Source organism: Labeo rohita, chromosome 23, assembly GCF_022985175.1.
Source record: "Labeo rohita strain BAU-BD-2019 chromosome 23, IGBB_LRoh.1.0, whole genome shotgun sequence".
In the NCBI taxonomy this organism is placed as follows: Eukaryota; Metazoa; Chordata; class Actinopteri; order Cypriniformes; family Cyprinidae; genus Labeo; species Labeo rohita.
The window spans coordinates 1,718,377-1,735,538 of NC_066891.1; the positions used below are offsets into that span (position 1 = coordinate 1,718,377).

Below are 17,162 nucleotides of genomic sequence, written 5' to 3' on the forward strand. Positions count from 1 at the left end.
AGAATGAGATTTTTTGAAAAAGTAAAAATGCAGAAAGTTTTCTGTAAGGGTTAGGTTTAGGGCTAGGGTTAGGGTAAGGGGATAGAAAATACAGTGTGGACAGTATACAAACCATTGCGCCTATGGAGAGTCCCCACAAAGATAATAAACCAGACTGTGTGTGTGTTTTGGAATGCAACTTTGCCTCCTAATCTGGGCCCCTGAGACGCGTGTGTGTGTGAGGTGTTACATATTTACATCTGTAGGTTTTCAGTTGCATGTAGGGATGTATACCATTAAATTAATTAGTAGTTAAACTGATAATCAGTGTTTGGAAAAATTGATTTTAAAAGTAATGCATTACAATTTTGTGTTACTCCCTAAAAAAACTAGGGAGTAACTAATTATGTTACTTAGTTACTTTTTATGTAAAGTAATGTGTTATATTACTTTTGTGTTACTTTTTAAATCTGGGCAGGGCTTGATTGTTTGTTTTTAATGTAAAAAGTTCAATTTTTAGCACATGTAAAAGCCCTTTTACACCAAAAAATTAAATTAAATTAACTGAAGGAAAAGTAAATTCACATCTGTAGAACACAGGAGAAGAAAGTTTAACACTTGTTAGTTTATCTAAATGTTAGTTTATCTAAAGTCATTTTTCTTATTAGTATTGTTGAACTGGATCATCAAAGGTCAGCAGCAAAAATATTGGTTAATAAAAAGGGATTAAAGATATTTCTGTTATTTAACATTTAATTTTTGCAGGTTTGCATCATATTCTGAGTGTTTAATTCGTTTTGATGAATAACAAATCTCACTTTTGGCAAGTGAGATGAATAAATGCATTAACTCAGATATTTTCTTGTAAATTAAAAAGTAATGCGTTACTTTACTAGTTACTTACCACAAAACCATTCTTAAGTAGCATGGGTGTATTTGTTGCAATAGCCAAAAATACATTGTATGGTCCAAAATTGTAGATTTTTCTTTAATGGCAAAAATCACTAGGATTTTAAGTAAAGATCATGTTTCATGAAGATATTAAATTATGGTAAATTTCCTACCAAAACTTAATTATTGATTAGTAATATGCATTTCTAAGAACTTCATTTGGATAGCTTTAATGGCAGTTTTCTCAATATTTAGATTTTTTTGCACCCTCAGATTCCAGATTCAGATTCCAAACATCAATGGAAAGCTTATTTATTCAGCGTTTAGATGATGTATAAATCTCAGTTTAAAAAAATTGACCCTTATAACTGGTTTTGTGGTCCAGGGTCACATTTGTTAGCTCAAAAAAATACAGTAAAAACAGTAAAATTGTGACATATTATTACAATTCAAAATAGCTGTTTTCTGTGTGAATGTATTGTGAAATGTAATTTTTAGCTGTGATCAAAGCTGAATTTGCCTTGTATCAGGATAGGACAGTATTTCAAATAGGAAGCGAAGTTGGGGAGAGAGGGGGTTGGAATCAGGAAAGGTCCACGAGCCGGGACTCGAACTCGGGACGCCTGAAGCGCAACATCGCTATATGATCGGCGCGCTGCCCACGAGGCTATTGCTGCCGTCTCGTGTGGAATGATTTTATATTTACTCATACGTAAGTAATTGGTGACATTTGATTGGATTGTAAAAAGTGGGCTATAATATTATTGGTTAACATTATTGTTCTCCGCCCACGTGGCCTTGGTGACATCAGCAGAATGGAATGTTGTTTCAGAGGCAAAAAAGTTTTCTTTAGAATAACGTACATTGATAAACAACTATATTAATGTTACCTGTCTAGTTAAGCATTCAAAGGGTGCAAATGGACTCAGTGGGTCTTATAGAGTCCTGACCTACTCCAAAACACACAAGGAGGAATAAATGATGACAAAATCTTCAGATTTGCTTGAACTGTCTAATTAAAAATAAACAGGCACTTGCAACCCCAAAGTGTGAACCTCTGCCCCATCACCTCCACATCAGTCACTCTCAAAACAGTCTTTCTCTTTCTCCTTGCCTCTCTCTTTTTTGGTCTCTTCACACTGGCATGTCTCTCTCTTTAACAGAATCGGGTCTTTGTTTTATCTGGGCGGGTAAGTACCAGATCAAACGGCGGGTGTTGAAGGAGGTCCTGAACTGTGGCAACAGAGCCGCTGTTGTAGTAAAGCAGATGAACATGTGCCATGTGATCAGAGAGAAAGAGAGGGCGAAGTAGAGGAAGGAGAGACTGGTCTGGGTTGCATGTTCAAGGAATCTGATTTGTCAGCCGCTGCATAATGACTGCGGTAAACACGCTGTGAAGATAACTGCATCCTAGGTCCAGAAGTCTCTCGTAAAAGGAAATCTACTAATCGAGAGAGCAAGGGAAAATTACGCTGAGGCTGATGGAGTGATTTTACCACAGCGCTCTCGGCCAATGGAAGGTCTGGTTTATCGCTCTGCTCTGGAATGTTCCACAGATGTTCTGTGTGTTTGATGTGTGTGACTGAGCTGGAAAGGGACTTTTTGGGATATATGTAGTTATTATGGCATGTATGTGTGTAGAGTGAAGGGGAATCCTGAGGATTAAACAGGAACAAACAGGCCAGAAGGAATAGGAAAGAATTATGGATAATGGGCCAAATGGTTTAGTTATTGGGAACCCAACAAAGGTAGGTGAATAGCTGAAGATCTAAGAAGTGTTGAACTGTTACACCTTGTGCATGCATTATTTTTGGTTCGGAGTCAATTATTCTGCCTATTTTCTTGAGGACATGTCTATATAATGTGACATTTTTTTAAGTCTTTAAAGCACTCTTGTGTGTACAGCTTCTACCAGTTAGGTATCTTGCAAATCACTGTTACTTTTTGGAAAGAATTTGGCATGCAGTTATAAAAACTCACCTTGAAACCTTGGAGTATCTGTTAATTAATCTGAATTAATTTAATTATGTTAAGATTCACTTAAAATGTACACCCACAAGTGGTACTGAGTTCATCTGAGGCTTAGCCAAGATTAGCCAACACCCAGGGGCCTTTTTTTCATAGTGACTTGGGCTATTTACTAATTAAACCTTCCTCGTTCATTCCACAGATCCTTCAGAGCAGTCCACTGGTGGACTTTCTCCCTCTTCTAGTCCCAATCCTGTTAAACGGAGCACTGCTATCAACTGGTCTTTTCCTGATAAAATTAAGTCACCACGGACTGTCCGGAAACTCTCTATGAAGATGAAGAAACTGCCTGATCTGAGTCGTAAGCTTAGCGTTAAAGGGAACCCATCTAGCAACGTGGCCATCAACAGTGGCCAATTAGAACCCAGAGCTCACTCGCCTAGAGCCAATGGGATGGCAGAGCTGGGCCAGTCCCAGCCCAGACTGTCCCCGGCGGGTGTGACGACGGCATTGGCAAGTGGTAATGTGATTTGGCGGTACCATTTGGACAGCAGTGTTTCTACACAGCACAACTTTGATAAAAGAAGGAGCAACAGTGGTGGCGTTCCCAAATCGGCCAGTAAGGGAGGTTACCTAAGCGATGGAGATTCGCCTGAACTTGTAGCCAAGTCTGGAAAGCATGGAAACTCCGAAAGAAAGAATGGTAAAGCCCGGGACAGGGATCTCAATGGGAATGGCGGAAGTTCGAGGCTCCCTGGCCCGGAGCTGGATATCGACGCCTTCCGTTCGTACAGTTTCTCTGAGCAGCCAAAGTGCCTAACGTACATCTCTGGACTAATGAGTCTGCACTTCTACGGCGCAGAGGACCTAAAGCCACCGCGGGTTGATTCCCGCGACGTCTATTGTGCCATCCAGGTGGACTCTGTCAATAAAGCTCGTACGGCATTGCTGACCTGTCGGACGGCCTTCTTGGACATGGACCACACATTCAACATTGAGTTGGAGAATGCTCAGCATCTTAAACTTGTTGTCTTCAGTTGGGAGTCCACGCCACGAAGGAACCGGGTGTGCTGCCATGGAACTGTGGTTCTCCCAGCCTTGTTTCGTGTGAGTAAGACGCACCAGCTTGCGGTACGGCTGGAACCACGTGGAATGATTTATGTGAAGCTGAGCCTCATGGAGCAGAGGCAGAACTCTTTTGATGGCCATGAGGGGGATCACGAAATGCAGGTGTTTGGCATAGAGGCTCGGCGCGTGGTGGAACGGGAAGCTTCTGGATTGATGGTTCCACTGCTCATTGAGAAATGCATCTCTGAGATCGAGAGGAGGGGTTGTCAGGTGAGTGATTGGCACTGATCTTTATGGTTCTTTAACCTGCATGCAGTTCCAAACCAAGTCTCTCATTTAAAGGTGAAGTGTGTAATTCTTTTGATGACAAAATACTTCTATCTCAGTTAAATCTTCAACTGTAAGCTGTAAGTCCTAAAAGGGTTTAAGACGTTGACTTTCTGAAGAGTTTCACATTATGGCTTCTTCAAAAGAGTCTTAGAGGAGTTTGAAACATTGGCTTTCTGAAGAGTGTCACAATGAGGCACCTTCATAAGTGACCTATAAGAGTTTGAGAGACTGACGTTCTGAGGAGTGTCAAAATGTGGCACCTCCAAAAGAGTCCTAGAAGAGTTTGAGATGTTGATTTTTTGAAGAGTTTCACAATGTGGTATCTTTAAAAGGGTCCTAGAAGAGTTTGAGACATTGATTTTTTTAAAGAGTATCATACTGTGGCACCTTAAAAACAGTCCTAAAAGAGTTTGAAACATTGACTTTCTGAATAGTGTCACAATGTGGCACCTTCAAAAGGATCCTAGAAGAGTTTGAGATGTTGACTTTTTGAAGAGTGTCACAATGTGGCATCTTTAAAAGGGTGCTAGAAGAGTTTGAGACAGTGACTTTTTAAAGAGTATCACACTGTGGCACCTTCAAAAGAGTCCTAAAAGAGTTTGAGATGTTGACTTTCTGAAGTGTCTCACAATGTGGCACCTTCAAAAGGATCCTAGAAGAGTTCGAGACAGTGACCTTTTAGAGAATATCACACTGTGGCACCTTCAAAAGAGTCCTAAAAGAGTTTGAAACATTGACTTTCTGAAGAGTGTCACAATGTGGCACCTTCAAAAGGATCCTAGAAGAGTTTGAGATGTTGACTTTTTGAAGGGTATCACACTGTGGCACCTTCAAAACAGTCCTAAAAGAGTTTGAGACGTTGACTTTCTGAAGAGTGTCACAATGTGGCATCTTTAAAAGGGTCCTAGAAGTGTTTGAGACATTGACTCTCTGAAGAGTGTCACAACGTGGCACTTTCAAAAGGATCCTAGAAGAGTTTGAGACGTTGACTTTTTGAAGAGTGTCACAATATGGCATCTTTAAAAGTGTCCTAGAAGAGTTTGAGATGTTGATTTTCTGAAGACTGTCACAATGTGGCACCTTCAAAAGAGTCCTAGAAGAGTTTGAGACACTGACTATCTGAAGAGTGTCACAACGTGGCATCTTTTAAAAGGGTCCTAGACAAGTTTGGAACGTTGCCTTTCTGAAGTGTGTCACACTGTGGCACCTTCAAAGAGTGCTACAAGAGTTTGAGACAGTGACTTGAAGAGTGTCACACTGTGGTACCTTCAAAAGAATCCTAGAAGAGTTTAGGATGGGACTACCAATGATGGGCCAGAAAGAGCAGTAGGAATGTTTGGGGAAACTTGCTTGGTATTTAGCTTTTTTATTTGGTCCCACTAGTTGCCCAGAAATTACACACTTTGCCTTGAAGTGTATCTTCATGGCTACATTCAGACTGTAGCCAAAAGAGGACCAAAATTAGGTTTTTCACATATGTGCCTTAGAGCTGATTTTGGCAGAATGGTGTGTACAGCACAAACCGCATGGAATTTGATCTTTCCAGTTCTTATTTGGGCCACTTCCATATGTTATCCTAAATCCTAAGTCCAGTGTTTTGCAATGCGACCTCAGTCCTCAGTCATATCAGAATTCATAGAACGTTTTACGTCACTCCAGCTGACTGAAGTCATTCCAAAGATTTTACATACCAGTAGTTCCTTGGTCACTTGGTTAATATTGGCAGACAGCTGCAAAGGTAGGCAGTGGAGGGACAGTGATGTACACATAAGTATTATGATGACAGCTCTCTACAAGCAAAACTAGAGGGAAAGCTGTGTGGGAATAGCTTGGAATAGTGGCCTCCATGTTTACGTCCGTATGACAGTCTGCTGCGTGCCACCTTTGTTGTTCTTTTGCGCATGTGGGTCAGTTCAGGACTGTACCAGTTTGCACTTGAATCTCATATTGGCCACATTTAGCAAGTAATGTGAACAGCCAGATCTGAGCAATAAATCAAAACTGAGCACTAAGGCTTGGAGTGTGAACGTTGCCCATGAGTCTCTTCTGTCATTTGTTAGGCTTCGGTTAAAGTGAGCTCGCCAACCGTTCTAAAGTCCTTGTCCATGGACATTACACACTCACACAAACAAGCTTAGCAAGGCCTCTCGGTGGTTTGTGTGCACAGGCATATTGCCAAAATCCTAGCCATTCATCTCCGTTATACACACACACAATCTGTCTCTGTTACAGTGTCACCCAGAGTTTAATGCTGTTCTCGTCCATTCATCCCACAAAGTGTGTCTGCCGTCAACCCACAAAACAACTCTGACTGCTGTTCTCAGATCAGATTTACAACTGCAGCTTAATACACACACATGGAAAATCTGATTCTAGATCAGCTGAGAGAGACTTTCATCCCATTCAGTGTAAAAAGCCTGGTAGATCCTTTGGGAATGCTTTAAAGTTCTGCTAGGATCATAAGGGTGTTTTTCTCATTCTCTCTTAGACTGTTTTACCTCAGCTGACCCCTTTATTGAGTGCTAAATCTACAGCTAAAGCCTATATATTGGAATATTACATCCGCATAACAAATTTAGCATGGTTTTACTTATTCTTGTGCTACTCTGAAGTTGCACTTCTGTGCACGTTTTTAAGATAATGCAACCTAGCGAGATCATGTGACGACAGTGTAACTTACTACAAATGCACACTGTGTATTGTTTCACAGTATGCATTAAATACTGTGCAGTTTTACTTATTTAAATACAAACATCTACATTGATAGCCAAAAGTTGGATTCAATGTAGTGAGGTCACGTAACAAGTGCAGCATACTGATCATTCCATACTTCACACTTCTGAATATCTTTCATGCATTTATGCAATTATATATGTATGCATTTATACATTTATTTATGCACAAATAGTGACAAGTTAAGCATACTAGTTTACAACAATGATTATTGTATACCTCCTACTATAAAATACTGTTTTTAATTTTTTTATTTTTTTGATGCATTTATGCATTTATTTAGATATGCTCACTGAATATTTATATTTATTTATGCATTTGTGTATTTTTGCATTTTATTTATGCACAAATAGTGACAAGTTAAGTATACTAGTTTAAAACATTGATTATTGCATACCTCATACTATGAAATACAGTTTTTAATTTTAGAATTTTTTGATGTATGCATTTATTTATGCATATATTTATGCATTTGTGTATTTTTGCATTTATGTATGTGCAAATAGTGACAAGTTAAGCATACTAGTTTAAAATAATGATTATTGCATACTTCATACTATGAAATACTGTTTTTAATTGTTTAATTTTTTGATGTATGCATTAGTGTATTTTTGCATTTATTTATGTGCAAATAGTGACAAGTTAAGCATACTAGTTTAAAACAATGATTATTGCATACCTCATACTATGAAATACTGTTTTTAATTTTTTAAGCATACACTACTTGCTGTGCAGTACACTGAAAAAAAGTGTTTCATTGGATCAAAGTAAAAAATTTGCGTCAACTTGTTACATCTAATTACTTTACTTTTTATCAACTTTAAATTTTTACTTAGAAAAGAATTAACTATCCATTACTTAGCCAAAGCAAAAAGTTTCTTTGAATCAAATAAAGTTAAGTTTAAGAAAATCTCAAATTATACTTTGTTGTAATGTTTTCTCTTTGTATTAACTTAATTCTTTTACTTTACATCCAACCAAATACAACTAAAAATATTAATTTAATATAAAGAAATTTATTTACTTTCAGAATGTGTAATTTTATTAAGAAGAATGACTTCAAGCATCAAACTTTTGACAATTTATTTTGTCATAATACAATTTTTTTTTACAATGTGTACATTATCCTCATAACAATACATACTGTCTAACAATGTAAACGCATCATAAACTTGACAATTTTTGTCATAAAAATGTCTACAATGTGTATAGTATTGTTATAAAAACATACTGTATAACAGTTTTTAGAATCCATATACATAGACACACTGGATACAATGTAAATTCACCATAAGAATCAGTTACGGTTTCAAAGAGAAACATGCAATCTTTCCATGAACAGTCACTTAGAACTGACTACACAATAATTATTTATTGTATTGAATTCCTCTGAAGTTAAAACAAGTTTGACCCAAAAACTGGTTTATAATGGGGAGTGTAAAACCAAACACTTTTAACAAAACACCTACCAAATTAGTTAATGGTAAAAAGAAAAGAAAAGAAAAGAAAAGAAAAGAAAAAAAAAAAAAAAGGCTTTTCACATTCATGGAATAGTTTACCCCAAAATGAAACTTATCTCAAACTTATCAAAATGGTCATAAAATGTCTCTGAACCAAATTTAATTAAAGTTAAATACTTGAATAGCTTAAGGATGAGTAAACAATGTAAGAATTTTCATTTTTCGGTAAACTATTTAACTAACCCTAGATAAAACACAACTTAACCAAGATAAAACAAATCAGGTTTAGTAAACAGTAGTACAGTTAACTTTGTATAAAAGGCTTTATACAGTCCAACATCTTCAAAGAAATTTACCATCAGCAGAACATTGTAGCTGGGTCAAAGGAAACAAATATACTCCTGCAGCTTTGAAGAGAGGTTCTGCACCCTTCTGCTCATCTGCTTACTCTCTATGTCTATGATTATTTTTTGAAAGGCCTCAAAGGTATATTTGAGTCCTTCAGGATATTTTAAGTTCAGTGCATAAACATCATGGCACAGGCACATGCAACAGAGGGCAACTCATTTAGTACTTCCACACCGTCAATGACAATGGAAATGGAAATGCCCAGTGCACAACTAAGAGCATCACTTTCGCGGATCACAAAAAATGCCATGGTGGTCTTTTCAAATTCTCTCTCCGCTTCCTCCCTCTGGTCAGCCTAAAAACAAGAACAGAGAATAATTGAGGGACTTTGGAAGAAAAAAAAAAAAAAAAAAAAAAAAAAAAAAAAAAAAAACACTCCATCTGAAAATTTATTACAAAATTGTGTTATTATAGAGGCCAATGTAGAGCCCAAACGTCTGTTGCTAACTTTTATTAAAATATCTTCATTTGTGTTCAATGTAAAAATAAAATTTATACGGTTTATTACAAGAGTAGAGTAAGTGATGACAAAATTTTCATTTTTGGGTGAAGACGTACTTTTACACTCTCTTTGGCTTTGAAAATGCTTTTAAACACTTAAACACTTGTACAATCAAACGCTCCCATGTGTTGACCATTGTAGACAATTACAGACATATTTGTTGAGAGCAGTACCACAATGGCCAATCAGTGGCATTTATCAATAAACTCAACAGTGTACAAAATGCATTTTTGGGTGAACCAAACTCTTTTAAAGGAGTAGTTCACATTCAAAATTCTGTCATCATTTACACACCTTCTTGTCATTTCAAACCTGTATGAATTACTGTCCTCTGCAGAATTTTGAACAGTGTTGGTAACATAACAGCACAGCCCCCATTCACTATTATTGTATGGACACAAAACCAATGCAAGTGAATGGGGGGCTCTTAACAAGATTCTTCAAAATATATTCTTTTGTGTTCTGTGGAAGAAAGTCACACAGGCTGATGTGTAAATGATAACACAATTACTTGAACTACTTTAAAGCAATATGTCACTACCAAATCAAAATTTCCCCACGTTTGACTCACCCTCAAGGCTTGAGAAGACCTTTGTTAAGACCACATAGCCACGTCGAGCAGTTTCTTGATCAACGGATGAAATATTTGAAGCTTCAAAAAGCCAACAATTCACTCCCATTCTACCTCTTGGAAGTAAAATGATATATAGGATTATAACTTTCTCTATATTGTTCTTCAAGAACATAACCATATTCAGATAGGATGCCTTGAGGGCGAGTAAAACATGGGGAAATGTTGATTTGGCAGTGAAATATAACTTTAAGGCAAACATGGTTGGAGAAATGGTTTCAGTAGTCTGCATTGCCTACATTACCTGGTATTCTTTGATCAGACAGCTTGCATCTTCACCAAGGTACATGATCAGGCACTTCAGCAGGCACTCTCTTCTGATTTCTATGTCCAGACTCTACAAAATGGTCAAGGTGTATTGATTTTATTAAACCAAAACACTACTAAATTGATTGCCACAAGCAATTTTGTTTGCATGCAACCAATACCTGATCCATAGATTTAACGTTTTTTCATGGAGGACTCCACCTTTGCTCCTAATAACCTGGAGAAGCTGAGAGCTCTGTCTGTCCAAAGAGGCCATAATTCTCAACTGTAAATGTAAGGTCGTGATGTGCAAAAATTTGGCATTAATCTGTAAGAAAGAGAAACATAGACTTCTGAAAAATAAATGATTTCACTTTGAGAACTAATTGTAAAAATACATATACACACGAAGCATTAAACAACAAAAGGTATAATTAAGGCATCTAAGACATTTTCAAAAACACTACATACTAAAATCCCATGGTAAAAACAATGGAAATTCAGGATTAGTCACTTACATTTTAACATTTTTCAATAAAGCAATAATTAAAAGGTGCAAATTACTTACGTTTTTCATGTGACTGGATTATTCAAAACCTGTCCTAACTGTTGTTCAGCTGTACCCCATCCTACAAAAGACAAAGAGAAATAACAAACTGGCTTACATAAAAGTAAGCAGATGACTTCTTTCCTGGGTAAGCTGGTCGACGCGATACGTTAAAGTGTTTAGGCATATCACTAAAGACGTGTTTGGTTAAGCTAACGTTATGTGTTAACATTAATCATAAATGAGAGACTATACAAGTAAGGAGAGCGAATACCTTGCGAACGCGAGCTTCATAATAAATCATTCTAATAATAAAGCTTCCGCTTCAGCTTCCGAATCTTTTTTAAATAAAGATTCCGCTTCAGACAAAGCGTCTGAAGCGTCTGAAGAGTGCATGTACGTTATACATGGCTGCGCCATGTATAAAGTACATGCACGCTGATGTATCGCACTCCAGCATACCCGAAACAGTCTTTATACTACATTTCAATATCAATCCATCTCACCTCTAGCAGTTTACTTGTATTATTATTACTTTATTTACACTCGGTTTAACATCGTGATGAGGGAAACTTGTAAACCTTCTAGCCGAGTTAGAGCCGTCAAACTAGTAATACTAACTGTATATAAAACAACAGTACAACATAATATTTTATAAAATCATACATGTATAATGTTAATAATAAGCCCAAACGTATGTTTAAAATTACTTACCAATTTTCTTGATTCCCGTTGTACCACGCCGAGTTCATCCATGCGGTGTAACAAGATGGCGGAAAACTGAACGTCGACACGCACGACCACGGATGACGTTAGAAGTCACGTGACAATGGAAACCAATATTTTTAATTTAATTTACAGAAATGTATTTACTTTACACTAACAAGACTTACTTTTAATTTAAATCAACCAAACTTTTTACATTACACTGATGGCTAGACAGAAAATTAAATGTTTTGCGTTAGATCAAGTATAACAATTTCTTTAGAGTAATGACATGCCTTGTGCACTTTTTTCAGTGTATGTACAGTAAGTGCTGTTCGCCTCCAAAAAAACTACACTACTGAAACTGACGTTTTTCAGAAGCTCTAGTCTGTGGTATTCCTGTGGTATTCCTGCTACCAGTGATGCACAAATGTGCAATTATTGCATTTATTTCTGAGATGATAATTGGATGCTTCTTACCAATGTAAATATTCTTGGTCATGTGACGGCAACATAGCACACTGCTGTTTAAGGCAGTAATTATGTACTGTACACTGCAGTATTTACAGTGGAATTTGCAGTAGCCAAGCTCAGTGGTTGTTCTATATTGTTTTATATTCAGTTCACTGAATTAGCATTTCTCTAGTGTTCTTGAAAGAAGTGAACTTGCTTTAAGATCAGAGCTTAGCTGCTCACTGTGTGGAGTTCTTTACTAAAACCTGAAGTCAGTATAGTTTGTCTTGAGAAAACACGACATGCGCAGCTCACGTATGCTTAAGGAATGTTTCTTATGAACTATGGCCGCGGGAAAACCACCAACCTGTGTGGGTAAATGATTAGCCGTGTGCCGTGAGGGTTTTTCCGCACCCCTTCGTGTCTGCTTAAAGGAATAATTCACCTAATTTTCATTCTAAAATACAGAGTGTTTATTTTTCCATGCAACAAAGTTGCAATTTAGCTTTTCAGTTCATTTTTGAGTGAACTTTTCCTTTGAATCTGTAACAGAAAATACTGGCTCAGCATTTTGAATTATGAGGCTCTTTTCTAACAGTGTTATTTTTACAAATTAGCCTGTGACCTCTACAGTTTGACCTACTGAAGAGCAGCTCCGGAGACCAAGCGTTGAGTCTTTGTGGAGACGTTTGGCTTGTGCCCAAATGAAAAATTCCTCTTTGGGTTTAATGCACATCACTTTAGCGGTAGCGTGGAATCTGTGGTCACGTGCACAGTTACAGGCAAAGCTAAAAATGACCAACCCAGATCCAGGATGTGTCCTTTACTAGGGGAAAAAAGAGGAAGGTTTTAGTGGATTCAGGAAACTCTTCAGCTGTTTTTAACAAGACTGTGGTCAAGCTATTATTTCCTCTGGGTGACATTTTTAGAGTTGCACACACACTCACACATGCACACATATCACTGCTCTGAATTGAGCTGCTGTTTCACAATGCCGGGAATTTCTTCTGTTTATTGGGTCCCATGCTGCTAAATCATTGCAGAATGTGCTAGGCTGTGTTTGAGATAAAAAAAAAAGTAGCTTGCTGCCTACTAAATTCTGTGCAGTATATACTGTTTGTTTGTTTATGCATTCATTTATGCATTTGTTTATTTTTGCTTTTTTCCATTTATTTATGCATTTGTTTATTTATGGATGTATGCATTTGTTTTTGCATTTATTTATGCATCTATGCATTTTTTATTATGCATTTATTTATGCATTGATTAATGTTTAAAATAGCAGATGTTGTTACTTCTAATTCTTTTAATAAAAATATGCATATAGGAAATTAGCAGACTGTGCACAGCATTCATATAAAAATATAGCTGATTGCCACGGTATGAAGTATAAGAACCACAATGCATGACACCAAATTTGACTTTTCATTTCATTAAAAATAACCAGTGAATAATGACGTATAAACGAATTAAAAATTCTAAATAGTTTTATTTATGAGATGATGGTAGTGTCATTCACCATGTTATTATGTGACAGTAATGTTTGTCATTGCATATTATATAGTATGCATTATAGTGTAGCATGCATTAGGCAGTTGCGATGAGTGTTGAATTTGATTGGCTCCCTCTGTTCTTAACTCCGCCCACAGCCGGCTTAACTCATCTCTGAATGAATGTGTTGTGTACAGAATGTACAGGTTTGTACTACAGTTGTTTTGCCAAACTCCGTGTTGAGCAGGGTTGCAGGTGTGAGCTGGTCCAGATCCAAGCCGGTAAAGACTCCGGATCTTTTCTTACCTGCAGTCTTTCCGACAGCCAACAGGAAATGTTTTTTAAGAACTAGATAATAAGGAGATGTGCTCCTGCGTGCAAGCTGTCATATTTTTACATCTTGTGCAACAAAGAGGAGGCTTAAGTTAAAGACCTTTGCTAACCCATCTTGTATTGGTACTGTACTTAAATTGATATGTAGATGGAGATAGAAATGAGTTTTGTAATCTTTCATGATACGTCTGACCAGGGTCCACATTTTTTTAGATTTTCAAAAGATTAGATTTTCAAAAGAAAAAATAAACCAGAGAAACAAACACTGTCAGCACTGCCTACATATAAGATGAATACTTACGTGACATAGTAATACCCTAGATATGAGTACTTCACTATTCTAAGGAGATACTCTACGCAATAAATCAGTCACAAATAGATTGTACAACTCTTTGCCAGGCCTGTACCTTTCTTGGTTTAGCTTTATTAAATCTAGCTAAAGAGCTTTCCACATTAACTATATATTGCACAACCAGGGTCCACATTTCACTTTTTGTCCGATATTTATTTATTTATTTATTTATTTATTTAAATTTTTTTTTTACGACTCCTACTACAAATATATTAAAAACAATATGTAACTAGTAATGTGTTAAAAATTATTATTATTATTATTATATAAAAATATGTAACAACAGATACAAATATGCTAAAAGAATATCTCAGTAATATTAGTAGAAGCAGTAGTAGTAGTAGTAGTAGTAGTAGTAGTAGTAGTAATAATAATAATAATAATAATAATAATAATAATGGATTGAATTAAATTAATAATTGCATTTTAAACTAATTATTAAACTAATATTGTTAATCAAATATTATTATTTTTATTATATTTTAATAAAAATATGTAACATACAGATACAAATATGTGCTAAAATAATATCTCAGTAATAGTAATAATGATAATAGTAATAATAATAATAATAATAGATTGAATTAAAGTAATAATTAAATTTAAAAATAATTAAATTAATATTATTAATCAAATTTTGTAATTGTTGTTATTATTATGATTATTTAATAATTAATTTGACAATTATTCTTTTTTAAACTGCTGATGATTGATTGTTGTAATAATTTACTAATAATTTATAAGTTGTATTGTCATTAGTATCATTGTTATATTATTACTGTATTTTGATGACAAACATGCAACACAGATATGAATGAGCACTACATTTTCTCAATATTATGATACTCACAAATTAATAATTAAATAAAAATTATTATTAAATGTTATAGTTTTAGTTATTATCATTAGTTATTATTTAATTATTAGTTTATGATGCTGTTATGTATAGTATAGTTATGTATAGTCTTGTTGTTGATGATGATGATGGTTATTTTTTAAATGTATTATTATTTATTTATTATTATTATTTTAATAAAATATACAAAATAAAGATAAAAATGTGTGCTAAAATATAGAATAATTGGCTAATCAGTAGCTAAATTAAGTAAATCAAATATTATTATTATTATTATTATTATTATTATTAACATTATTGATATAGTTTTTGTTTATAAAGTTTATAAAATGTTTATACCTTTCCTGCACTTTCTCTCTCTCTTTATATATATGTGTGTGTGTGTGTGTCCATTTTCTAACTAACCATATACAATGAAAATATAATAAAGTAAAATGCAATGGTGATTTTAATATCGCATTGCATAATATTTTTAGGTGTTATTGATTAGTGCTGATTCTCTAAAGGTTGTGTGTTTGTGTGTGATTGACAGGTGGTGGGTCTGTATCGTCTGTGCGGTTCTGCTGCGGTGAAGAAGGAGCTGCGGGAAGCGTTTGAGAGGGACAGTCACTCCATCGAGCTCTCAGAAAACAACTACCCAGATATTAACGTCATTACAGGTACTGCACATCTGCTAAAATCATCTTTTTAGAGCATTAAGATGAAATGTGAATGGACCTGTGTGTGTGTGTGTGTGTGTGTGTGTGTGTATCATATGGCCTTTGTGAATGAGATTAAGCAGAGGTTGGAGGTCAACACAAAGCTTGCAAAACACACACCGTAACAAGGCCAGCAGCTTCTTTGTGTTCAGCTCTATGAGTGTCACAACACACACACATTAAAAAACACACACACTCACACACATGTAAGGAACAGAGTCCAATGTACATGTTTAGGATTTAGTGGAAAAACCAGTTCAGTGTTGTAATGACGACTGAAACAGGTAATTTATTTTCAAGCCATTAATACTTTTATTCAGCAAGGATGCATTAAATTAAAAGTGTCAGTAAGGACATTTATGATGTTACACAGGATTTCTGTTTTAAATAAATGCTGTTCTTTTGAACTTTATATTCATCAAATGATCCTGAAAAATAAAATGTATCACAGTTTTAACAAAAATATTGTGCAGCACAACTGTATTCAACATGGCTAATAAACAGAAATGTTTCTTGAGCAGCAAATCAGCATATTAGATTGATTTCTGAAGAATCATGTGACACTGAAGACTGGAGTAATGATGCTGAAAATTCAGATTTGCATCACAGGAATAAATTACATTTTACAATATATTCACATGAAAAACAGCTCTTTTAAATTGTAGTAATATTTCACATTTTTACTGATTTTCCTGTATTTTTAATCAAATAAATGCCTCTGTGAACACAGGTTTTCTGTTGATGTAAAACAGTGTGCAGTTGATGAAGAGCAGCTGTATGTAATTAGTCTCAGTGGTGTGTTAAACACACTGAAGCTTCTGTGTCGTATTTCACAGTGTTTAGCGTGCGAGTGTGCGTGAGGTTGTTGCCCGCTGTGTAATATTGCATGAGCAGGTGATGTTTATTTGCCTTTAAAACTAACATGTAGCTCAAAGTCCCGTCATGCACCTGGCCACCAGCCAACCAATCAGCATCTGTCTTTGCTACTATATCTTTAAGACTATAAGTAAATGACCCGTGTCATAATTAGCTAATACTGATCTCTCTATCTATCTATCTATATACATATATATACATACATACATATATATAGTCATAGATTATTATGACAAATTTTTAGTGTTTTTTTTTTTTTTTTTTTTTTTTTTTTTTTACAGAATTCTTATATGCTCATCAAGGCTGCATTTACTTGATCAAAAGTACAAAAAAATGTAATATTGTTACAGTTTAAAATAATGGTTTTCTATTTTTTTTTTTTAAATAATTTATTCCTGTGATCCAGCGCTGGATTTTTATTAGAGCTGTAGCTGTTGATTATTTTTGTAATCAAGTATTCTACCGATTATTCCATCGATTAATCGAGTAATCGGATAAAAAGCAATTTCCTTTATTAAAGAGCATTACTAAATATACAAGAGAAAATAAGATGGGTCTCTTAAAATAAACAACTAATTTGTTTCCTTTTTTAGAAAAATGAACATTTTTATTACTGAAATTGCATTCATTAATAA

At 35.4% G+C, this 17,162-nt stretch overlaps 1 protein-coding gene across 4 annotated transcripts in view; it reads left to right on the plus strand.

Moving 5' to 3' along the window:
* Positions 1–17,162, plus strand: part of syde2 (synapse defective 1, Rho GTPase, homolog 2 (C. elegans)) — a 51,816-nt gene that overhangs the window by 23,569 nt on the left and 11,085 nt on the right. For all 4 annotated transcript variants that reach the window (XM_051096398.1, XM_051096399.1, XM_051096400.1 and 1 more), the window contains exons 4-5: positions 3,041–4,176; positions 15,486–15,612. In XM_051096398.1, coding sequence (XP_050952355.1) covers positions 3,041–4,176; positions 15,486–15,612 — 1,263 coding nt within the window. The remainder of the gene's footprint in view (positions 1–3,040; positions 4,177–15,485; positions 15,613–17,162) is intronic.